The 26,866-nt window shown below is 34.6% G+C and overlaps 2 protein-coding genes across 2 annotated transcripts in view; one reads left to right on the top strand and one right to left on the bottom strand.

Moving 5' to 3' along the window:
• LOC126842861 (neuropeptide SIFamide receptor-like) overlaps nucleotides 1–25,424 on the top strand; it is a 42,989-nt gene extending 17,565 nt beyond the window's left edge. Inside the window, exons 2-3 of the mRNA XM_050580060.1 lie at nucleotides 4,980–5,079; nucleotides 20,909–25,424. Coding sequence (XP_050436017.1) covers nucleotides 4,980–5,079; nucleotides 20,909–21,659 — 851 coding nt within the window. The 3' untranslated portion in view covers nucleotides 21,660–25,424. The remainder of the gene's footprint in view (nucleotides 1–4,979; nucleotides 5,080–20,908) is intronic.
• LOC126842862 (splicing factor 3A subunit 2-like) lies at nucleotides 8,813–12,894 on the bottom strand. The gene is made up of 2 exons (XM_050580061.1): nucleotides 12,755–12,894; nucleotides 8,813–9,187 (listed from the first exon to the last, which is right to left on the bottom strand). The coding sequence occupies exons 1-2, from the start codon at nucleotides 12,767–12,769 to the stop codon at nucleotides 8,921–8,923; spliced, it is 282 nt and encodes a 93-aa protein (XP_050436018.1). The 5' UTR covers nucleotides 12,770–12,894; the 3' UTR covers nucleotides 8,813–8,920.
• Nucleotides 25,425–26,866: the final 1,442 nt, after the last annotated feature.

Raw genomic sequence — 26,866 nt, 5'->3', positions numbered from 1 at the left:
GCAATGATAAATAAAGAATGGGATGTAGTATAAAATAGTGTATCCATTATATATGTATATACATACATACCAAACGACTGTGCATAAAAGGAGAGGGAGGCGCCACTAACGGACCGTATATTATGAAGGGGGGCTGCTTTTGCTTACAGTATCTTTTCCCGACGGCGGCAAAATACGATTCTTTTTACTCGATAGGCACTTATTTATGTATATATATATATACCAACCCGTCTGCCAGTAAGCTCCAAAGTGTTTGCAGCTATCTCCCCCTCGAAATCGCTTCCTCGGTGATGAGTTTGCCAGGGTTTATTGACCGGACACGTGCGTTTACAAAGATACAGGCCCAGACACGGCCTCAGACAAGACGTCGACGGGAAAGGATATAATATTATACACTATGCAGTATCACTATGATAATATAATTATTATTGCTGTACCGAGCAGCAACTGACAGTTGAAAATTGCATTTGACTTCAACTATAATACGCGACGGGCCGTCTTAGCGGGTGAGTGCATACATTTCCCATTAGTCTTGGCGAGGGTCGGCTCTGTTTTTGGCGCTTATGCTTACCTAAGCCCTGTAATTTACACACCGTGCTTCCTCGAAGTTTGATCCGTGGCAAAGTAGGTACATTATCCGGGTGTATAGTATGGAACCCCGAAACGACAATTTTAATGCCGTTACCGTGTTCGGTTTAATATAATAATTTCTATAAATGCGTTAACGTTGTATTGTGACTTGAGACACACACAAAAAAAAACACAATTATAAAACCAATACCTTCACAGCTATCGAATCGAAGCTAAAATTCTCGACTGGACTCGTTATAAAATACTAATTAATCGTTTATTAGAAAAATAAAGGGAATATTCTTTTCAATGATAAATTGACCTATTTACCTATAGCGAAAAAAAAAATTAAGAAAGTACCATCTAACGAGCAAAACATCTTAATAGTAACCATTACACCTTACTTCGAGTTTATTTATACAACTATTAACTGCAAAACGAGGGATGTATTTTTTTTATTCTATCTGTGGGAATTTTTGTTTAATTCATCTTTATAATGTAATCATTGATATTTTTACTATCTTAACACCGGATGTGTTGTATGTTCGTGTACGGTGTACTTACTTAATTATTTAATTACTATGCGACGCGTGTTCGTCGACTTAATATTATAATATTTATTATCGCCGTATGCCATTATGCGAACAATACTTAGGAGTCGTTACACAAACCATCCTTTCCTAGGACACATCATTATTTATCGTTTGTGTTTAACGCATCTACATCGACGATTAGCATACAACGCGGTAAATTTTATAAACTATCTTCGTTTTCCTTAGCTGTTGGTAATATTATGCAAAACATATTGCACACACTAATTGTTCTATGAATATTAATTAGTATATTTGTACATGTTGTCAACGCGTTAGGAATTATTATAATTATTGTAAATCGTTACGGGTAAAGTAGTTTTGCGTGAATTCATAATTAATTAATTGAATAACTTAACTAGGAGAAATTCGTCTCTCCGACTATATATATGTGTAATGATGTACATATAATCGGTTTTGTAGTATTTGAAAAATATTGATTTTGTTTTCGCTGACCCAAGTATAAAATATTATAATGGGAGTTACTTTGTTGTATAATATGTAGGCCTCATATACGGACCTAGTTTTTATGTTATTATGTCTATAATTTTTAAACATTTTGCCCAACAAGGTAGTAGTGATATTTTAATTTAAACAACGGTCGTCTAAAAAAAACCCTCTTATTTAATTATTTATTCATGTCGGAATTGTCTTAGAAAATGTTTAATGTTTTCCGTTTTACTCGTAAGTCTCACGAGACGTTTCATGACAACAATATGGACTGAGACCATTTTTAACGATTTTTCTTTTTTTTTTTTTTAGGAGGGAGAGTTTTCCAAATTAAAATGCTGCAAAGACAAATCAAACCGCCAATCACGTTGTTCGCCGAGATGATTTTTTTTTATTCGTTAAATGTCCGCCGCGGGACAGAGATGGAATTTTCCATTTGTCGTTTTCACTTAGGCCAAAACCCGTTGTAAACAGTAAAGCGACTCGATCTCACCGAATTTCCGGCATGGCGGCTTTGGCCCTTTCGGCATTGTTGAATTTGACCCGGTGACCCCGTTCACGTGACTGTCCCTCTCCACTGCTACTCTACACGCTGCCGAAGTACCCACCCTCCCCTGGAAGAGCCTCGCCTACTTGAGGCCTACAGAAACCCCGGTGGGAAAACCCACCGCTGCTTCTTGATTGTTGTTATAAGATCACGTAATAAAAAAACACCGTATTAAGTATAAACCGTCAATAAAATTTTCATTGCTCCTATAAAGATGGCATAAAATAATATTATATATATATATATATATTAAATATTGTATTATATTATGTACTCTTGTAACGGGTTTAACGACCGTTTCCTATATTATGTAGGTATAAACGCATTCGCTTTTTATAGCTAAAGCTCGAGACAAAATAAATATTTTATTAACAGCGGTCTAAAATATAATAGTATTACATTATATTATCATAATATATTCAATGCAATTGGACATGAATACAATTGAATGCGGTGCAATTAAACATACGGTATAATATTATGGGAAATAGAAATACTTGAACAATATAACAAATTCGTTTGTGCAATACGGCGACCGTCGTTATATTTTAATTGTATAGTTAAAACGATATCGTCCATACAGCTATATAATGTTGTATGTACATATTTCAACATTTAATTAGCTGGAAGGGGCATACTATGCGGTAATTACAGTCTAAACTCTAAAGCATTGAGCGCCAGAAATAATAGACTGCCACACGTTTGGGGCACCTAAACATGGCTTAGCGATATTGTATCCAAAAAAATACTTTACCTCGTGTTTGAACTAAACAGTGTTCATTTCAACTCATAAAGTTATAATAATAAACAAATATGTAGCCAGCCTAACATCACACTTATTTGATTAAACTCATGATTATTTTTTATCTTAAAAAAACATGTAATAATTAACTATTCTTAAATTGTTGTTTTTCCAACTGAAAAACTTTCCTGATAATCCACATTTGTTTATTCAATATTGGCCTCCAACACAACAACATAACATTTACCGAACTGTTTAAATAATATATTATGGTCTGTCCCACATATAGAATCATTATTTTTTAGCATATTATTGATCCAGTTATAAACCCACAATCGTTATCGAGGTATACCATGGTGGATTGACTGAAATGCATAGATTGAAATTTCATTCGACGAATCTAACCGTGTCATTATATATGTAAATGGGAAATAAAAAAACTAATATTATCAGTTATCATGCTATTATATAACCGAACTAGAAGACAAGATAATAATACAAAAAATACCCGCCGGTGTCTTGTCTGGTTTTAGTAATAAAAAAAAAACTAATTTCGTTATGAAAAGTAGTTGGAAATTTAAGCTTCCGTACCTAAGGTACTTTTTTATCATTAATTCTGTAAACGAGTGTAACTTAATATGGTGCTAAAAAACAAAAATAATCAATACAACGCGTCAAGGGTAATTTATTTTACTTAAGGGCTACGACAAACAAGCTCACGTTTAAGGAATTGCAATATATTTCATTTTAAATTTTGATTCAATCATTTTTAGTTAAACTAGAATATATTGTATAATAATATTTAATAACGTTGTGAATTAATTGCAGCCTTGACTAATTAAATCGAGCAAACGCTTTTAAATATTGGTAGTTAAAAGTTTTCAATTAATCTTTCCATTAACTTGCAATTAGAGTTAAAAGTTTGTCTTTGTTCACAAAGGCAAAAACAAACTTTAATAGAACAACAATACATTTTTGTTTCATTAATTTTATAATAATAAATGTGTATTAATTGTATTTAAAACTAAGTAATTAAATTATAGTAAGTAATATTGAAATAAACTTAATTTTTTCAACTATCTCATTAACGCATTACCCAGCCTTGTTCGGTAGATGAGTCAGTCAAGTGAGAAGGATGTAAACAATCAAAGCAAATGCAATATTTTCGTACAACCAGCTCATAATATATTTTCTTACATTTTTTAATACGTTAACGTTTTATGATTAAAATCTTTCAGTTGAAAAATTAATAATTTTTGATTATTTTAAAATAAATGACTGAAGTAACATTGTTTTGGTTCGCTTACAATTACTCCCACCCCCTATCTTCCTCTCATGCAGTAAATAAGTATTATTGATAAATATTATATAAAATATGTATTTTAATTTTTTTTGTTGTAAATTTTCTTTGATTATTTCTTTCTATTTTTAAAATACTCGGCAAGACGATTATCCGTGTTCTTAGAGGGGGCGGGGGATGGATGGTATTTAACTCGGACTCCACCCCTTCAGGCCACCGACCCATAGAAAAAAAAAACCTCCGTTACGGCATTTCCCGTTGAATTCGTAGCGGTAAATCTTTCAATTTGCAATTTGCATAAATTTTGCGTCTGAACAGTTTTCACCTCATCCGACGGTTTTAACTTAAAATCGTTCTCAGCGCTTCGGCGAAAATCAATATTACATAAATACGGGCCATAGCTAAACACGTGAATGCGTTTCCATAGAATATTAAAATTATTTTGCCGCTGCCTGCTCGCACAGAAACAAAAGTATTTCGTTTTGCCCGCGGTGACTTAGCCGAACACTAATCCGCACCTACATCCGTGCTTTTTCCTCTACTCTCCACACACACACACAGCAATAGTGGGAAATAATAATATTTTCCTTCCGAATGACTATTATAATAAGAGAAAACAACATATTTTGAGCCGTACAATTATTGTTTATATTTTGTAAACGTCAGTCTCACAATCGAGTCGATCATTCAATATTGTCGTCATATGTCCATAATGTTACTTTAACATTTTGCAAACACATGTGTTCAATACAAGATAATTAATTTGTTTTTTGTTTCCAGCTTGGATCCTCGGCGAATACATGTGCAAGATCGTACCGTACATCCAAGGAGTTTCAGTGGCCGCCTCGGTGTACAGTTTGATAGCCGTGTCCGCCGACAGGTGAGTGAAATGATAATTTTATTTTTTCTTAAGACACGGTCCGTTAAGCGAAAACCAAAGTCCACGATATTAAAAAGAAATGTGAATTCTTCGTTGGAATAATAATAATTATAAAAGTACAGCACCGACATTAAAAATCCCATACAAAGTTTATATTATAATATTTATGAATTTCACTGCATAACATTTAGTGCATCGTGTTAAGATTTTTTATTTTGGCTAGTTACCAATACAAATATAGAACTTGTTAGTTTATAGTGGTTATTAGTTTCATTAAGGGAAAATCTCTTCAATCTTGCCAGTAAAAAAATGACAGCAGATCCGTTTTCGATAAAGGTTCTTGCTTACATTGATATTTATCCGCAATAAAAAAAAAATGTTTACCCTTTTTTCGAACCGCTTAAATAGAGATTTCTATAAAAAAAAATTTTTTTTTGATATTTTCACAATTTATGTTTTTGTTATAAAGTTTCACAGAGACAGCGCGTTATGATCGATCGACGCAATTATATATTATTATGCTTTTTTTTTTACACAAAAAAATAATTTTTAACGCTATAAAGTGAACTTTTGATAAATTCGTTATTGAAACGTATCACGTTGACGTTTGTCGCTTGTTACAAAATACCGCATTCTGTCTATGAAACGTAAAAGCTATAATATTTATTTATGTATAAAGAATCTTGATTTCAAAGATTGTATATTATGTTCTTTTTATTATTGCATTTTTCCTCTTAAGTTATGACAAACGTTTTATTGTCCAGTAGTCGCCCTATTTGACCAGACCCACATTAGGGGCCCACGTTACACGTCTCCAATGTCTATAATGTTTAAGCCCAAAAATCACATTCCAATTGTTCTCCACATTGTTTAAGTATAACTTCAATAAAACCTTAGAATGTATTGTTTTTATGATTATTTTTCTCAACAAAAAAAAAACTGTTACCAAACTGCGCGTTGGTTTTTGGCAACCGTTTTTGGAACGTCGTCGGGTGCGTTATTAACTGTGAAAAGCATTAAACAAAGGCCCGAATTTGCATTATTTCACAGCTTCGGGGTGAAATCGTTGCAGACTGTACGCTTGGTTAAAAGCAATTGCAATACGGTCTAGGAGTGCTGGAAACATTTCCGTGGCCAAGAATAGCCGTTTAAGACACAAGCAAAGACCATGATACGGTTATCGTTTGCCAATTTTTATCCTCGGACAAGGCGACACATAGGGTAGTCTTTATTTTATTCCACGCGAGGTATAATACCGATGATACCGATGTTCGTCTTGTGGTGTTAATTTTCGACGAAACTGTAATGTGCCAAACGGTCATATCGTTTAAGGATCGTTCTGGGTGAAAAACCACGGCGACCTTCGAAAATAATATACAGGATCAGTCAATATGCCTACAGTGAAGCTATTGTGTTTTTCGAAACGATAAGGAACGCCTACCGAGTAATCAACACAAAGTTAATGAAAAATAAACACAACAGCCCCGAGTATAGGTGTATGCAGCCGCCGCAAAGAGGTTAAGGTCCTTTTAATCGCCCCAAGCATCTGTTAAACCACTCGGCATTAAACACTTTGCATATTATTAACATTGTTATTATTGTTACTATACGTTTAACCTAAACAATTTTCAAAAACAATTTCCTTTTGATTCCAGTGAACAAATTATAAATAGTCGCCTGTCCTTAAGGCAAACTGCATTTGAGATGGCGGCCTACTCATTGAGCCATAATATTTTGTCTAACACGAAATGAGCTATAATAATATATTATTAGGTTTAGTGACAAATCTAAATGTACCTACATTTTTAAATTGATAATAATAAATTACAATCGGAAATACTCGAATGGGTTTTTGCGGTGTTCGCAATTCGATTAAAGCTAAAAAGCGGTAATTTCAAAGAAAAGTATAAAAAAAAATAAAATAAGTCTTCGAGTCGTGTAATTCGATTATTCAAATCGCACAGGAAGCGACGATTTTGCTTGCGACGAACAGAGATTTAAATCAAATAAACTATAACTTGTATTGCATCAACCGGTGGGCCGGGCCAATGCCAGTGATTTGTGTGGAAGTAAAAAGTCATAAAAAACATCGAGGTCCGGTGTTCTTTTTTATGTGTGCACAGTGTTCGCTGCGTCGCCAACAATAATATTTTTACTCCACATCTTTCTACTGAAAACGTCGTGGTCTGACCTACGTTATCAATTTGTCGGTGCACGCCGGTGCGTTAAGATTGCATACACCTAACGCCGTTTCGAAAATATATTTTCTCATTTGAATCTGAGCGGTTGACAAAAATAAAAATAAAAACGTTATAAAAAAAGAGAGAGAAAAGTAAGTTAACGAGTAAAAAAATGCGTCCTGTAGAACGAAATCGGCCGATAAAATGTAATATATTCTAACGCGATTTGTTATGAAAATTGTCTCGCTCGCTTACGCGTAATCGGTAATAACGCTTACACGTATGCGCCGGTTTCCCGCGGGCTTTTGGGCGGTACGAAAATACCGCAACCGGCGTAACGACAGTAATTTGTCCGGAGATTACACGCTATCTCCGCAACGGCGGCTGTGCGTGTAATGCGTCTGCACGCGGGAGCCGTTTTTTTTTTTGTCGCCACTGTCAGACAGGGAAGAATTTTTTTTTTTCATTTTATGTAAACCCAACAGCTGCAGTTCGGCCAGGGACGAATATACATATTGTAATATACACTATTATTATCGATATAATATACACAATACTTTCGAAATGGCCGTCACCGTTTTGCCCATCATCACTGTTCTACAAAATTTGGGCGGATTTGGATAGTGTGATGGCTTCATCGTTTGGATAAAACGTCGTAGATAATATTACTATTATAGAATTAATTACTGTTAGTTAGTCGACCCGGACGTGACGGTATCGATTGATTGATGTATGTAATCGCTTTGGATCTGAACCTCGTCTCGTTATAATATATTTTCTTACCCATTCGCGTGGACGGTTATCGCACGTTTTATGCGGGAATGCACAAATAAAGTGTAATATATATATATATTATACTTAACGGCCCGTTAAAATCGAACGCGCCAATCACGGGTCACTTGTTTTCATGTATAAGGGACAGCTAAATAATTAAGGATTCGTTATAAACTCTCGACCTAGATCGGCAACGAACCAGCTAACCTGATGGTTTTGCAAAACGGCGAGTAGAATTTTTTTTATTTTTTATAACACATGCGATGAGCGACACCTTATATAGCATGAGCACAAGTCGATTTTTATTGGGTTATTAAATCTGTTTTTTTATAGGGCGTTTACTTGACTGGACGCCACAATACATATTTTATCGAGTAAAAAAGTATGTGCAATTATGTGAAAAAATCTCAATTTAAAATTAAAACTACAATGAGACAGACACAAAGATAGTAAATTTATAGTTTTTTTTTCTGGCTGTATTCTTATAGCAGAAATTATTGCGGGTTCCGTTTGAAAGAGGTTTATACAATATACCCATTCCGTATCTTATTTGATGAGGGACATGTGTGATTATAGAATTCGATACCTCTTCTGTAGCCTAAACCTGTGTGACTGTGTAGCCTATAGGAAACACTTACGTCCTAGTTATAATGTGTTCATTGTGCCACCAAAGTTTACAAAATTGTTTTGACGCCTTCAAAAACTACCTCTCTTGCTTGTTGTTTAGTCATCGCTCGTAAAGACAAATCCTTCTCTATGCAAACAAACAAACACACACATAAAATTCTCAAGAGAAAGGTTATATTTTGAAAGTGATTTTGAAATAAATAATTTTTACAAAAGATAAAAATAAATTAAGAGCCCGCAATATAGCCGTGTGAACGTCATCAGTAATGGACGACTGGCACGACCGGATGGACGGCGGCCACGGGGTGGATGGACAGGGCCGGTCGGACGACCGTGTGGACGACTGGATGGACGACTGGGTGGACGGCGGCCGGCACGACCACGCGGACGGCGGTCGGGTGAGATTGTACGACGGCGGACGAGTGGACGACCGTGGCAGGGTGATGGGCAATCACGGGTACGACGGGCACGACGGGCACGAGTGGGGCTGCAGTGGCCACGGCCAACATGCACAGAGCGAACGCAATCTGTAAAATGTAACGAAAAACATTATTTCAATGGTACTATGGTTTTTTTTTTTAAGTTACAAATGATTTTTTCGTGTCTATTCAGAAAATTGTTTTATGAGTTTATATGTACCGATTATGATACTAACCAAAGCAATTTAATATATTTAAAAGTATTAATTATCAAACAATCAAATTGAAGCATTAATTATAAAAATGCAATTAACTACCACTTACTATTAGCGTACTACCTATATGTATATATATATATATATATATAATAACTAGTTATTATTTATAATATGTATTACTACTTATAAAGTGCATCGATGCCACACATTTGGTTAGGCCTATACACATTTTTTTCTTGTATTAAAAATGGTTTATACTAGTAAAATATTATAAATATAGGGTTATCTCGGCTGTGGTGGAATAGAAAATATAACGTTTTTAGGTCGTTACACCCGTGAGCTTATCCGGCAAAACCGATAGGATTTTTTTTATCGTTTGTATGTATATATGTACAGCTTTACGGAACTTTTAGGCCGATTGGGTAGTGATCGCGGCCGCGCAAGTTTATTGGTTTCCGCCACTGTCGGCGGTATTTATTATTCTAAAAACGTACCTAAGTAGAAACGCAAATTTATGGTCGTCCGCAGCTGATGCTGCTGCATTGTGTCGTTTTCATTATTACATTTTTATATTATAAAATACACACTATTCCATTTTATTACCGCGCGCTGCGCGTATAATACATTTTTTTTAACGAGGTTTTCGTCGTACCTACGGGATTTTTTTTTACAATTTCAACGCACCGAAAACACACCCTTAACGAGTTACATCATTGCCGCGGACGATTCCCGACAACTCGCCCTCAATTCGGGTTTCCCCTCTCCTTATGCAGTTTTACATTGTTAGGTCAAGAGTTTGGTACCTTATCCGAAATCGACTGGAGTACTTTATTATGCAATTATTCATCCGAGTAAAAGTAAACTTGCAAAATAACTCCTTGATCGCAGAGAACGTTTCAAAAATGTACTTGCAAAACGAAATATTATAGATTAAACTACTACTTGGCAATTTTTTTAGGAGGCTTCGACTCGGTAGATATTAATAATTGTACGCTATAATGGTGTGTGTTTTGTATAAAACAACATTACCGCTCGAATATTTTCTCTTAAAATAATCGATTCCAATCGATTGTCAGTTATTTAACGATGATAAACAGCTGTATTAGCGGTGAACGCGTTCGATTTACAGTGGTAAGTAGTGTAATGGTAGTCGATGAGAGATTTATTATTTTATACTATGGATAGGTATATAATAATATATTATCACGTGTCGTTGTACATCATATTATTATTATTCTTTTGCGGTCGTTAATCATAAAGAGGGTTGTTAACAATTAATATCAATCTAACGTTCTTCCGCCCAGACAAGGCCCGTCGACTAGAAGTATTTTAATACACCCGTGTTGTTGGTTTAGCGCATGTTATTTCGATTAAAATATCGGTCAGGCCGTAATGCGTGATAATAGTGGCGGAAAAGTGTAAAAAAAAAAAATATACTATTTTTTAAGTACTATTTTTTTAACCGGGCGTGGTTTATTGATTTTGCAGTGTAAAACCTAAACGTACATTTTGCTAATTGAAATTTACAAAACAAAGAGACACGAGCCTACTACACAGCGTCGAGCCGCATTGCATCCTTATCGATCCTTCCTACTCGCCCTCTGGTCATGTATTATAACGTATACCGTTTACCGAGGCCGTCCGACGCAGTTGCAACATAGTGAATCTCAAAAAACCTTGCACAATCTTAACAATTATTATGACATTATTATTTGCCAAATAGTTTGCGGTACGTTTACACTAGAGCCGGTAAAAATACAGGTTTTTTTATGAAAAAAACCCAACCCACTCGGGTGTTTAGGGATAACACCTCAAAACACCCAGAAAAGACCAGATGGGTTAAAAAGGGACCGATAGTGTTGTGAATTATGTTGTGTTCTTGTATAACTGTTTTTATTTTTATACAATATTACTTGTAAAAGCTCACCAAAGAAGAACAAAAGTACCAAAGAGATGTTATTTTTTAATTAAATACTGGAAAACAGTTCTTTTCCCGGTTTAGCCCGGGCTTTTTTGGGTTGGGCTTTTTAATGCCAACCCTGGTTTAAACACCGTCCACCGACTCGGCCGTCGAATAAAGGCCACTGAAAACAGCTATCGACTTGCTGGCCGGAAATTTTTGGCAAAATATACATTTTACCATAAAATACTATGTTTAATACGGATTTTAAAAACCATTTTGGTTATCCCTGGCCCGTAAGTTACCGAAAATGTGTACATATATATATATAAATTTTCGTAATATGTATTTACACGTCTCGCGAGCTCACTGTGAAGTCTACGCGCTAAGCCGCTCAAGCGCGTGATACGGTTTAATTAACGGATTAATACGGTATAGGTACTTAATTGAAAACTTTTACAGCTTTCTCAACACCCCGCTGTAGTAACAATCAAAGATTTATTCCCGTCCAAAACTTTCAACGTTACACTAAGTATAGGCTGTAATAAATAACGCACAAAAATATATTATATCATGTACCGCAACTTGGTCGCACTCGTTTCGGTAACGCTTGTACGAGGTATGAAGAAATGATGTTAATTAGAGACACCTGTTTAGGAAAACAAAAAATTGTAAGACTTTTTGGTGGAAAAACACATTACTCCCAAAACATTTGTTTGTAGGAAACGGCCAAAAGAATTTCGTTCAAACCAATCGTTATATATATATTTTTTTTTTTTTTGTTACGCGGTTCTTAAAAAACCTTTTGTTCGGAAAAAGGGACAAAAAAGTCTATGTTCTAACAATTAAATTGGCACGAAGCGTGTACTTAAGTATAATTACCTCCGAGACCAATTAAATGTGTGACGTTTCAAAACGGGTATTCGGTAGTCAACCGGTAAATAAGAATAACCCTTTGGAGAACTTAGAATTTTTTTTTTTTTATATAAAAATTTCCTTATAATTGGTTCATCGCGTGCCATTATATTCTATCAATAGAGTTATTCGGCTGGCACATGGCGTTTTCGCACGGGTAAGCTTTAAGAATCGGTGAAAACGAGCTTGTCGTTGTTTTTGTTTGAACGTGATTTGAAAAGTGATATTTTTTTACCCCCAAAAGTATCAAAGCTGTACGAAAAGCGCAATCATAACGCAGGGCGGACGCATAGGACTTTGTTCGGCTATGAAAACAATATTCTTACATACTATACAACTTCTTTGTACTCTTTTTTTTCTCAATATAACTATCATAAAAAGACGCCAAAACCAACGATAAAATGAAAAAAAAAACCATAACTAGAAACCGTCTCGAGTAAAATTGCTATCGCGCGGCCGAAAATCTATCCCATGGCAATTATGAGGCCGTTTCACTTTAAACCGGAACTGGTAAACTATTTTATATTGTTTTTATCTGATACATGCAACAAAATTCGACTGCAAAATGCCACTAATCGACTTTACAACGGTAATGTTGTGTGGGTTTTGGTCGGATATGGAAATGATAAATTTCGCACTTACCGTGATTTTCATCATTTTGGCAATGGAGTTTTCGGCAAGTCAGGAACTCGAAGTTGAGACTTGTAAGTGTGGAGCTGAACTGTTGACGGTCCGTGCGGTGCTCAGGTCTTTTATACGTGCCTTTCAAACCGGAGCAGTGTCAAGTTTGAGTAGAACTTGCGAACTTGCCCGCCATTTACGGTCGGCCAGCCGAACTTGACACGGTTGTTCCGTTGTTGGAAACTTGATGACGACCAAGTATATTATTATTGTCATCGCTTGGCAAACGTCTGCCCCGCAGACCATTTTGAAACCGTCGGAGGACCTTGTGACGGTCGTCACAGTGTTGACATAACTGTAACATACCAAGGTGTACATAAACAGAGAAAAAAAAAGATAGAGCCAGAGAGATGCAAACATTACAACAATGTCAAATCACACAATCGAATCGTTGGTCAATATCACATATGTAGTGCAATATAGTGTATAATAATTCTTAATTACAATTTCCCATGCTAATAGTAAGTACTTGGATCTGAAATTTTAGGGATTACTTCTTTGAATAGTCTGCTATTAATTAGGAGGCGTGGTAAGTAAAAAAAAAATTGGTTTTTAGACAATCCACTGTACAATAGCCATATGTACCTATACTTGAGAACGTTAATTTTCCGAAAGCGACACTTTGGAAATTTAGGACCGTCAACTCGGCTTCATTATCATTATTATAACAAAAATGCATAAGCAACTGAGTGTCATACAAGAGGACACAGGCCGGTGATTTTTTTATACATGTAACATTAATTAATACTTTATTAAACATTATTTGATTACCTATATACCCGTTGAATTGAGTATTCTCTAGGGATCAACCTTGTCCTTGCCCACGTTCCGGTTAAATTAACAATAGTAATACTGAATACACAATTATTGATAAATGTTGTAGATTTTTTTTTTATCGTTATAAAAAAATAAATCGTCCTCAGACCGGAAATGCAGTTTATCTAAAGCGCACGAAAAGGAAACAAAAAAATAATTTCAAGTGAATAATATTGTGATTTATTTTAATCCTTGGCGGTCCTCAGCGTAGTCGAGAGTCTTATAAGTTATAGCCATAGTTATAGCTTTAACTAAGAGGGGAGAATATCAAACAAACAAAAACTCCTGTTTCCCAAGAGCCTGGAGAATAAGTATTTCGGCCGTGATGGCTCACTACTAATATTTTTTAGGCGATGTCAAGTGTATTAGATATGATATTTTATATAATAAAAAAACAACAAAATAATAATTTACATTTTTATTTAATAACGAGACGAACTAATAACGCACTCGACGAATCGTTAGAGATATTGTTAAAAAATATCCACTTTTAAGGATCCTCTTACTCATTTTTCATAAACTACACAAATAATACAATAATTATCAAAAAGAACACTTGCCAATTTTGTAAGCTCCGTTTGGTCATTTATAGCGTTAAACAATCGTTTGAGTATTAGGTGTAAAAATTATATTGACAGTCGATTTTTAATAATCTATTTTTTATTTTTTTTTTTACAAAATTAGCTAATAAAAACTATCCGACCCCCTTTTTGTGTTCAATTATTATGCGTTAAACGTCCATTCGAGAAAAAGTGATAAAAAATGCTTTACAAATGTATTAAAAAAAAAAAAAACGATATTTTTTTCTACGTTGACAGTTGTCTATTATAAACTTTCACTCAACCTACACTTACACCAACAATAATGCTATTAATCGTTTCGACGCACCGTGATTGATTAACGTCGGCCGTCTTGAATTAATAATGTTTGCCAGGTACCATTTATTTTTTAAGTTTACCAGTAGCGCAGGACACCGCCTATACTATCAAATTGTGAACATAACGATGATAATAATAACAGCATTAAACTGTATTTTGTTTATCGACATTAACCTTTAACACGGTGTCCGTTGTCTTTATCGTCAAATCCGGTCGTACCATTCATACGAATGATAACTACCTAATCAAATATAGGAATAAACATAATATATGTGTTAGTCTAAAACAGCCTTACTGAAATTTATAACGTTGTTTAAGATTTTTGGATTTTTAAATTCCTTTGAAAAAAAAATACATTTGTTGACCCTCAGACCGATACCACCTACGACGCCTGTATACATTTTTTCCCGTTTGCCGACCTGACAAATTCAAGAAGCATGTCGAGGCAATCCTCTGGAAGCTTCCTATTTTTTACAAAACATAAATTAAATAATCCAGAGTTCCAACATTATTATTAGATACAACTGACTAATGGGCACCGAAACACACATGCGCTTGATACAGATTTTTTGGCTTTAGGCCCTCTGGTTGGAATCGAAAATACTTAAATGGACGTATTGTCAGTCCGGTTACCTCTCAAAAAAAATCAACAACAACCCGCAGAGTAAACGGTAATTTATTCATCGCACGAATAAAATAGAAAACTTTTCGCAACAGTAATATAATAACGAAAAATGTCATACAAGGCCTGCGTACACGTTTTTACATTAAGTGTATTGTTATAAATCAATAAAATATTACAGTCAGATTCGCCCCCACAAATAGATACACACAACACTGTGGGAAAACTTCTTTGATTATTTTTTATGATACGACCTATATAGCCGGTTTATTATGGCGGTTTGTATCAAATCCCACACGATGTCCTCGGTTTTTTTTTTTACACAAAATTTACTCCAGCCCGTTCCGGGAGACGTTTCCAAAATATATTATTATTACACTTATATTATACTTGTTATTATTTGTAAGTGTTATTATCACGAAAACTTTACATTTTATTGTGCCAAAACACAAACGCTGATAAAACATGAACATTACGGGGTTATTTACAGTTAGTTTTGTGAAAAATATTAATAGTATAATTTTTTTTAGAAATAATTCTCCTTTATTTATAAAATTTATGACATGTAGGGAATATTATTGAAATATATTCCAAACGTCGGTAACATCTGTACAATTTAACAATATCTGTCGTCTAATATTATAATTGAAGGGGTCAGTGGATAAAGGTGTTAACCGACATTTTTTGTAACATAATTTTTAGTTTGGATAGTTATGAAAATAGTTTGAACGAATGGAAGTGTTAGGATTGACTACATAATTTGGCAAAATAATATAACAGCTGTTGAATGTGTGTTGAGCTTAAACATTGAAAAAGTTCCAAGCAGTCCATACTAAAACAGTTAGTATGGATTTTGTCGATTTATACTCAATAAAACCAACGGAAATTCAATGTAAAGCCGTATAATGGCAACAACGATAATATAATTGCATTCCGTGTAAAGCTATCCGAACTGTGTTCGCGAAATGCCATGTCGTGTCGTAAATCAGAGTGATAATTCCAAAATTTCAACCGAGCCGAGTATTCCCTCGAGCCCAATACAAATATCGACACTGAAAGTTCGCCGAGTGCTCCTCTGGATTTTCAAACAGGAAATGCCTGTTGTGCTTGTGTGTATTTTTTTTTTTACAATACTATTGATAACTTTGTGTTGTATACCAGGACCGATCGGTAGTAATAAAATCATTAAAATGTATACAATATAATAGAATTGTGCATATAATAGTATAATGTGCAATTATTGCTCTACAAGTCTGAATGCATGCCGCAATAAGACCATTAACTCGCGGTTACCCTTCGTTATAATAAAATGAACACTGGCCCAATAAAATGTTTGATCTCTTTAACTTACCAGCAGTTTGGAAGTCGTCGGATTAAAGTAAGGCACATCCGAATACTATAAATGATAATACCGGAAGGCTAGGACTTTTTAAGGGCTCAATTTCAGTGTAGATATCTTTTTAGAATGAAGCTATTTTGATTCCTGAGTTGGGCAACACTGTGGTCGGGGGGAAATTCTGAGTCGATACAAACTAACATTGAATTTCCAGTTTCCGGTGTTATCAGTATATTTGGCACATCAAATGCAAAAATATGATATTGTAGTGATCACTATATGATAGCGCCCGCTATCCGTCTCGCCTAGAAAGCAAAAAATGCTCAAAACATACAGTTAAATGTAAATATGGGTAACTCGGAGCGGGTATTGGCAATATTGTAGTGAAACATTTTTTTCTTAATATAGGAATAAAATATTTATGTAGATAATAAGGTGTGTTACGGTATTTGATTGCCGAGACGGATTATGGGAAAAAACAATTATTTCATTTAGATATTATGACAACGTTCAAGGTACGACAACGAACTACAAATATGTATGTCATATATTGCAGTTAAGTCTGAATCAAGTTTATGGTATGTTCGACATTGACATATTGCTACTGCACGCATGACAGGTGAATAAAACTATCAGTCTAGTGTTGGGATAAAAAAAAAAGTTACAAAATATATTATATACATAACGAATGCATATTATTTTATTTATACAAAAATTAAAGAAAAAAAAAATCGATGATTTTTCATTAATCTGAAAATGATTAATGCGGATTAATTAAAAAAAAACGAGTCGACACGGTTATAGTGAATTTTTTCTTAAATCAATGTTTACTAATCAAAGAAAGTAAATTAATTATATAGTCTGTCATTTGGATATTTGTATAGGGTTTTTTTTTATAAATACATTTTTCATGTAAAATTAATGTTGTAGCTAAAATATAAAAACATTTCCCTCCGCCCCTTGCACGGTGTGCGATAAACACAGGACCGTCTTAGGCTGTGCAGGGGCCCTGGTCTCGTGTCTCGCGTACCCTTGGGGTAAAGATGGCGGCACTGGATAAATATTATTTACAATATTGGCTAAAGTTTGTTTTTTAGTAGAGTAAAAATAAAAATCTTCCCACAGCGGCGAGTTGCCCGTGGCGGTTTAATATAGATCAAGGTCGGAATGTTGTTGAAACACAAACAAAAAAGTACCTACCGTCGTCGGGTCTAGTAAACGATTATTCACCGCGTATCTTATTACCGCAAAAGGAATACCTAAGTGTTTGCAAACACTGGTGTAAATTACTCAAGACCCGAGAGTTAACCGAAACAATTTGCTTCTTGGCCCGTCAACTACAGGAACTACAGGTAAACACAATACAAGAAGACCCCACCGAGTTGAGATAATAATTACATAAACAACAGCATTATCAGATTTTACAGCTTTGTCGAGCCGTCTCTGTCGATTCGGCGCGCAAAACCGTTTTATTCGACAAAATTACATTTTGATTGTCCTTCGACTTCACTAACGACCATCTGGCGGTCGATTTCAAAATATACACTTTTATACCGTTTAAGTGTATTGGCTTCCACGTCTAATGCGTTACACCGACCCTAAACGACAACGGAAACGGTTAAGTCGATCCGCTCGACGCGGTAACCGATGTTTACTCGTGGGTTTCTTTTGTCAATTGACATTTCTTTATATAAATCGATATAACAAAAAAAAAATTAGGTCCGGATTAAGCCATTCGTAGACACTAATTGGTCACCGCAAGAGAGTTCTTAATTAGCAGAACAATTATTGCAAAATCGTCGGCACCTGCAACGCGGTTCCTTTTTTATTTCTTCTTCAAAGGGATTGCATGCGGTCTGTTTTTAAGGAGTTTTGTATAGGCAATATTTAAGAAAAAAGAGGTTTTCATCAATTTCGATCATGTCATTTACCGGTTGATTTGTATAAGCAGCAAGGTATTATTTTTTATTTGTACAATTTTTTTCTATGAGTAAAAGTCATTTTGGCTTATTTTAGACCAAAGTGCTAGACAACATTTTGACTACTTAGGATGGTCAAATTCAATTTTGTAAAGAGATTTCGATTAGGTTTTTTGTCTACTTTACTATGTTATGTAGGAAGCCGATTTTCATTTAAATATTATGGTGTCTTGTAATTAAATAAATAGAATTTGCAATATTTTCAACAATAAAACCCAATTTTTTACCGTTTCCTACATAACCTAGTGAAGTGGCCATAGAACTCGTATATCTTTACAGAATTGAAATCGGGCCATCCTAAGTAGTCAAATTTTGTCTGGCTTTTTGGTCTTAAACGTCAAGAAGAATGGAAAAGAGAAAAACTCCACAATAAGACGGTACTATAAAATTAAAGTTCGGTAATGCTAATATAAGTATTATGTACTATGATATAATATTATAACCGGATATTATCCACCGATGTTGTTTGAACCGAAAATGCAGTTTTTAATAATAAAAATGTTATATCCGATCACGTTTAATGTGTCCTGGTACGATCCGATGTTTCCAAAGACTTTGGCCGACTGAGCCTATTGTGGTATTGCCGGGAAATGTAAATGCCAATTATATTTTTCTCGGTAACTTTAATCGCACCGCAACAAGGATTTATTTCCTCCAGGGCTTATAGGACATCCGTACAGGCGGTGGTCGATGTTGGCGAAACGAAACGTTTGGTACGATGAAAAAAAAATATATTAGAGGTACTTAAGAGAGAGCGTATAACATAATCGTTTATTTATCACTTCTTCTTACACTCCGGTTGGCGCAATGCACCGGTAAAAAAACGTCATGGCTGATCGATTAGCAATTAAGAAGCTCAGCTATAGTGCAGCAGTATAGCGACTACTCTATTAAAAAAACTCTTCTTTTCTTTTTTTTTATTACAAACCCAATTTGTTTGACTCGCTCGACCGTGTATCCTAATTATATAGTAGGGACGAAACAGTATTTTGTTTTAATTTGATACACTTAAAAACAAAATCCAGTCGGTTTTCGTTTTGTTAAGAATGTGAATTTCTTAAGCTCTAACTAATCTGAACACATACTCAATGTAATTCATTGCCGGGCGTTTGCGTCTGGACCATATCAACGTTAATCTTAACGACGGAATCCGCCACACGCTTTTAACGGCCAAACTTTGTTGTGATTTCTTTTATATATAAATATACATACATACACACATGTATAGAGTCTACATTGTAACCCGCGGGGTAACGTTATTTCGATTTGCTGGCCTTTGTGTCGGTCTGGTCTCGACCTTTGTAACGTGTGATAATGATAGCGGCATAATGTCTGCTCGGTTTTTCAAAAGCTATTCAACTAGACTCTTTTGTGCGTTTGTTTGTTGTTTTTTTTTTAGGTCACGTGTAAAAAACGGTTGTGTTTGAACTCGCAGTTTCATTGTCGACGACTGAGCTGAGAAATTATAACGTTTTTGTCGAAAATACAATGCTTTTTAAAAAAATATGCAAAAATATATAACTATGATAACAGCGTTTTGTTTTTGTATATATATATAGATATATGTTTTTTTTTTTTTAAATGAGGTCACCGACCACGGTTGATACAAATCGAATTTTATTATTTATATAATCATTATTTTATTTTTTAGTATTATAAAATGTTTTTTACACTACCGGAAACTGTTATTTTTTAGTACAATTTACGTAACGAAAACAGGTATTTCTAAAATATTTTATAAAAAAATGTTAGTAGAATAATGCAACACTATTGTCAATAACGCAAACCGTTATAAATATTATAACAACAGTTGGATCTATACACGGTCTTGTTCGTATCGGGTACAACAAAAATAAGCTTGACCCGTTTAATCCTCTGTACATGTTTTTCTCTGTTCATCACTATTTACTTGGTCCCTTCGATTTTTACATGATATTATTATATTCTTTCTTTATAATGATAATAATGTCCAGGCCTCCATCATGACTTACTGGACGAACTGGCCATGATTGTAAACAATTGTAATTCGATTTGTACATAACAATAGTTATCTATGGTTAGATGCAGGATTGACCTTTTTAAAAATGTAATACTATTAGTAATAATTTGTAAGAGATATCTTTCAACGGACCTCAGTGCTCACATGGATAATTTGAATAATGATTAGTAATTTTAATTCCAAAAAAATGATCACCAGTAAATTGATCCCCTAAAAAAAATAATCGATTACACTAATGTTCTAATAAGCAAATTGTCTTATTAAAACAATATTATTAATATATATAATAATATACTAGGAATGTTTTGTGCTATGATATGTGTATACGAATGTATCTACGGTAGATTTTCTAGGTTTAATCCAGACATAAAAATTATTAATTAAGGGTGATGGGGGACGAATCATGTCTCTAGCCTATGTATCTTACTGTTTTCTATATTATGTAAGACCGATAGCTTGCACTAACACCGCCATTTTGTTCGCAGGTTTCTGGCCATTTGGTATCCGCTAAAGTGCCAGGTGACTACACGCCGGGCCCGGTACATAATTGGCTTCATTTGGTTTGTGTCTACGACCATCACCATACCGTGGGCGCTGTTCTTCGACATGGTGGCCATTTTCAAGGACGCGCCAAACCTGGAACTGTGCTTGGAAGTGTGGCCCGACTATCTGGACGGCAATCTGTACTTCCTGGTGGGCAACCTGGGCATGTGCTACGTGGTGCCGATGATCGCCATATCGCTGTGCTACATCATGATCTGGGTGAAGGTGTCGCGACGGACCATACCGACGGACAACAAGGACGCGCAGATGGAGCGCATCCAGCAGAAGAGCAAGGTGAAGGTGGTGAAAATGCTGGCGTTGGTCGTCATAACGTTCGTGGTGTCGTGGTTGCCGCTGTACGCGATATTCGCCCGAATCAAGCTGTTCGGCAAGCTCGAGCCGTGGGAAGAGGAATTCCTGCCCATTGTGACGCCCCTCGCCCAATGGCTGGGCGCCAGCAACAGCTGCATCAACCCCGTGCTGTACGCTTTCTTCAACAAGAAGTTCCGGCGCGGCTTCACCGCCGTGCTGCAGAGCCGCAGCTGCTGGGCCACGCTCCGGTACAACGAGAACGTGACGTCCGCCAACTCGTGGTCGGCCAGCAAGGCGTCCTACTACATCACCAATCACCACGCGTACACCAAGCGGCAGTCCAGTCAGGAGACAAACGTTTCTTACATCTTCAACGTCTGAGCCCATCGAGTACACGCGGGTCGTCCGGAACGACTTTTGAGCAAAGCAAATTCAACAAAACATAAAACATTCTGCGCGTGTCGCTCGTGTAAATTTAACCATGTGTACGATTTACATTTGTCCTACACACGGAACACACGACATCAAAGCGAAAACCGCATCATAATATTAAAAAAAAATAAAAATAATAATAATAATAAAATTAAAAACCAATACTATCTTATATAATTTATAAAAACCTCCTTCAATGACGTTGGAAGGGTTAACGGGTCCGGCGGCGGGAGACTTAGCCGTCTCCCGCCTCCTCTCCCCCATCGCCATCGACATAATAACGGGTAATCAGACCATTATTATATTAATATCGTTACATACACATACAATAACTATTATCATTACGATAAATAACATTAGAAACGTCATCTTACACGCGTATACTGTAACAACGCGATACGTACGATACAAATGAATGAAACCACCACCTTCCTATTGCAATAATAATATTATTTTACATAGCCGGGTAGACGCTGCACTGTGTCGGTTACAAATTTAGACCACCGACCGTCGCGTCCGGACCACCTTATTAGTATTATGGTATTAGATCCCCTAAATCTCTCCTTTCTCCAAATAAAATAACACGTCCGTTAAGCCGTGCACGACACTATCGGTGTAGGCTATGTTTTGCCCTAGTTTTTAAAAATGTTCTTTTATATATATATATATATATAATTCTAGGCAAAATGTGATCTTAGACGCGCCAGTATTCGTGTTGGCCGTACACTTTTTGCGCTGTAATTGTTTGTGTACTAATTATTACTATTTATTATTTGTATTAAGTCCTGTACCGCCCGGTTGGCCGGCTTATTCCGTCCATATTTCGCTATGCCGACTAACCAGTAACCCTAACCCCTTCATCCACAATCACCTGGCCCTTCGTTCGGCAAGCTTAGCTTAATATGTGTTTTTTTGTTTGTCGCAAAACATGTCCCGGACGTGTCACGCCTATCCCACACGCTCCCCTCTCCTCGCGTCTTTGTCCCACGGGCCGCGTTTAGGTTCCCGGACTTAGAAAGTATACCCCAAAAAAATAAAAATAAAACAAGAAAAATGAGTAAAAAAAAACAACGAATAACGCACAATGTATGAGAGAAAAAGAAACATAAACTTATATTAAAAAAAAAAAAACATAATTTCGTGTCCATCGTGTGGGAATATTATGGTCGATGTATGTGTGTGTGTGTGTGTGTGTGGGAAGTAGATGGAAAAAAAGAGAAGAAGTAATTGGTAAGAGATGGAAAACACTTCGGGTAAGGTCCTGTTGTCAGAGAAAATGGATGGGTACAGTTCACTGAAAGACAAGACTAAGAATGTTTTATTCGCGGGTACGTTCAATAATGATACAGAAACTTCATCCGCGAGGAACTTGACCTAACCTATTAGTACTGCCGCTATCAAACCAATTAAACACCTTACCGTAAGCTTTCGATAAAATAATAGTAAAAAAAAAAATAATAAAGAGTTTTTTAACACTGTGAATATTGCACACCGTCCCCGTATAGGCTTGGCTTGTGTTTTAGCATTTTTTGATTATTATGCCCACAAGTAACTTAAACAGAACCCAAGTCACTTGTCGCTCGATGAACTGTACTCTGTTTTGTGAATAAAAGGAATCGGTGGCTCACGTGGGATATTTTTGAAGGGGTTATGCCCCCTCCCCATTGTGTGTGCCACCTGAAGAAATGATTAAAATGTGAGTGTGTGTGTGTTGATTTTGGACAGTAAAAAAATCAATTAACGAAACTAACATGACAAGATCCGTAATAGCATTGCGGTGTATAGGACACACTTACCATGCACTTGGGTTACAAATTATAAAACTTTTCTACATATATTATATTGCCTGATTCTGCCCTAGTTCTATGAAAACTACCGCGAAAAGGCTAAGAACCACCCCATAAAGGAAAGTGTCGCTTTTCGGTCACGGTTATGTGCATGTGCATGTTTTAGTAGCCATATACACTACCATGTATAGTGTTATTATAATAATAATAATAATAATATATAGGTATAAATTATGTTTAATGAAATGTTCATCTGAAAATTAATTATTAACTACTCAATTAAGACCCGGCAATCGATTCTCGCAATAGGTAGCGACGGTATAAATGAGCGAACAGTGAAAAGTGTTTTCTGTCACAAACTTAAAAGGCTGAGGATCAATAAATCCGCCCGAGTGATAGTAAACGAAAATTAGGATGAGTATAATTTATGATAATGAAATGCAGGCGCGGATCCCGGGGGCTATGAGGTCCCTTTTCTATAGGCCTACATCTTTATAAAAAACAAATAACGAATATTTGCGGTATAACTTCTTTGTAAATTATGTTTTATAAGAGAGCCGCGTGTGTTGGTGGAAATCGTGAGACGGTCGATAGTGAGGAGGATTTGAGGAGTCGGATCCAAACAGCTGGTAAAATGGTGCGAGAAACAAAATGGAACTATATCATGGTCAATATATACTATATATTATTATCTAGCTTTGTATTGTAACGAATTGGATACTTAAGTTAATGTTTGAGATGTATTTGTTTGTGTTTTTACGGTTCGCCGATAGTACTTAAATTATTTATTTATTGATATATATATATTTACATTTTATTTTTTTAATCGTGTGATGGATTTATGATAGGTTTAACTGCAGTCTGTTTTTCAGATTTCAGACGGTTGAAAACGCCATTATTGTTGGTCGATTGAGAAATTCTATTTTATATGAACGTTGGCACGGTCAGACTTTTTTCATCGAGTCAATTTGTTAGCTTTTGGGGTTTTCCTCAGTTATAGTTTAAGCGAGAACAGGAGTGAACTGTTGATCTAATCGTTAAATTTTAAAAATTATACTAAGATGGCTGTATTTTATTTTTTTTATTGTGAGAAAACGGGTTTAGTTCCTAAAAATATTTTTTTACCCACACGCTCTAGTTAAGCTTTTCCCCTTCATCCTTATATCATTATATCCTTATAGATCCGCGCCTGATCTAGGGGTATGGTTGGGTTCGAGAATCGGTGCGCCGTTTTTTTTTCTTTTTTTTTTGTCACCGGTAGCGAAAAAAAACAGAATTAAGAGTTGTGTAACGACAACAAAAAAATAATCAACTTAACCGCTACTTACACCCCATATAAAATAGATAGGTGTAGTGTTTGAATGTTTAGTAGCTCAAAGTATTGTTTGAAAAACACCCTGTTATTATGTTATGTTTTAGTCGGTATTTAGATAAGTATTTATGTAATGTAATAATATAAATTAAAATAATATATAATCTAATAATATAAAGAACATATACTAGTGGTAAATCAAATTGTCTGCAATAAATTGTACGAATAAATATGGTTGATTAAGAATTTTTTTTTTATGCAACACCAAATCGAGGTGGCACCACGAAGTCTGAAAACAAATGTTTTTATTTCACTGTATACGTTATTTTCATAAGTTTAAGTAGACATATAATATCGATAGGTATATATATATATATAATAATTATATACATATATTTAATAATTATGTACCTTACAAAAGTAACACATTAATTGTATTTTCTTTTATATATACAAATTTATACGTAAGCTATGCCGAACCCAAAAAAAAACAAGCAATTATATTATAAAACAACCTGAAAATGGATTCATCATTATAATATTATATTTTGTATATTATAGTACACATTATATATGATATAGATTTAATAAATGTTTGAATTTAAATGCATATTAAATATATTAATATTATCACACTAATCGTGTAAACAAATCATTTTCTACAATAATAATTGTACTGTTAAAATTAAGTAATCATTTTTACTAAGTATTGTGTAATATTGTGGTTTATACGAATATTACCTAATACTAGCAATCAACGTACATCACGTATTATCTTTAAGATTTTAGACTTTATCTAGTCGATTTGTTAAGAATCAATAAGATTAATTCTAGAATAATTATTTATAATATTATTATAATTTACGCGTAGCCTTACTGTAAGCTAAATTTATAGTTTATTATGTGTTATAGCATTGAAAATAATACCTAAAATTAAAAAAAAATGTATAATAGTTAAATAAAATTAAATAAAAATACATGTTACTGAGAATCACAGTGCCAGTTAATAGATAAACCAACATAAAACTTGACGTATCTTTCAAAATAGCTAAATCATCTCATTATATATTATTCATACAGCAATTACACATTTTTATTTTATTTTACTAATCTCAAGTCGTTTTTCTCCATAATGTCTCCATACATTGATTTGTACTTAAACTCAGTTTTTTAGGTTTGTTATTATAACCTAACCTAACGGTCTGTTAAAAATAGGTAGTTGTTAGCTGTTAGGAAGGACATTGTTGTTCAATTATTAATTTTTTTTTTGATAAATTTCAACAACAATAATCAATATTATTATTTTCTTAATTTAAAAACTTTGAAACATTAGTACTTAACCAGGGCGGCCATAATATTATACTACTTAACAGCTGCAAGAATTTATATTCAAATTCAATTCCGGTAAATTTGACTAGTAAGTAGTATTATATTTTACTGTATTTGTTTTAGAATTTTATTTATACCTCTACACACACCATATGATGTACTTATATATGGTAAATAGTATTAGCATGAAATACATATTATTAATCGCCTGGTTTAAAATAATCATCCCTAGACAATGTATTATTAAGTACCGTTAAACACTTAACCAAACCGAAACCTACATAAGAATAGATTACCGCGTGGGTGAGTGCATATATTATAGGTTATGCCATTGGATAGTCTGTAGTTTAAAGTTTAAATTTTAAAACAACACCTCGTTGTAAAACGGATATACCTTATCCGCTTGGCATCGAAGCTAAAATTGTATAATTAATTTTAGTACCTACATAATATACACACCTAATAATTGTTATTCAATCTACCCATAATGTGTACACTTATAAAATGTATGTGTAGTAATAATAATAATATTATAGTATTATATACCACTACAGTAATTTAGTATAGCATTATATTATTTATTATATTACATAGAAGATGAATGTAATGTACTTTATTAATAATTGTCTACGACGTGTGTCTTTGTGTACTCGTGGTTGAAATACTTTTAGTAATAAAATACAATGAAAATAAACATTTAAAATTTTTTTTTTTTTAATACAATTTAA

The sequence above is a fragment of the Adelges cooleyi genome, unplaced genomic scaffold (assembly GCF_023614345.1).
Source record: "Adelges cooleyi isolate 19-005CV unplaced genomic scaffold, UGA_ACOO_1.1 ACOO_flye_CR_arks_rails_tigmint_CR_PRNA_574, whole genome shotgun sequence".
Classification (NCBI taxonomy): domain Eukaryota; kingdom Metazoa; phylum Arthropoda; class Insecta; order Hemiptera; family Adelgidae; genus Adelges; species Adelges cooleyi.
This window is presented reverse-complemented; position numbering and strand designations above follow the sequence as displayed.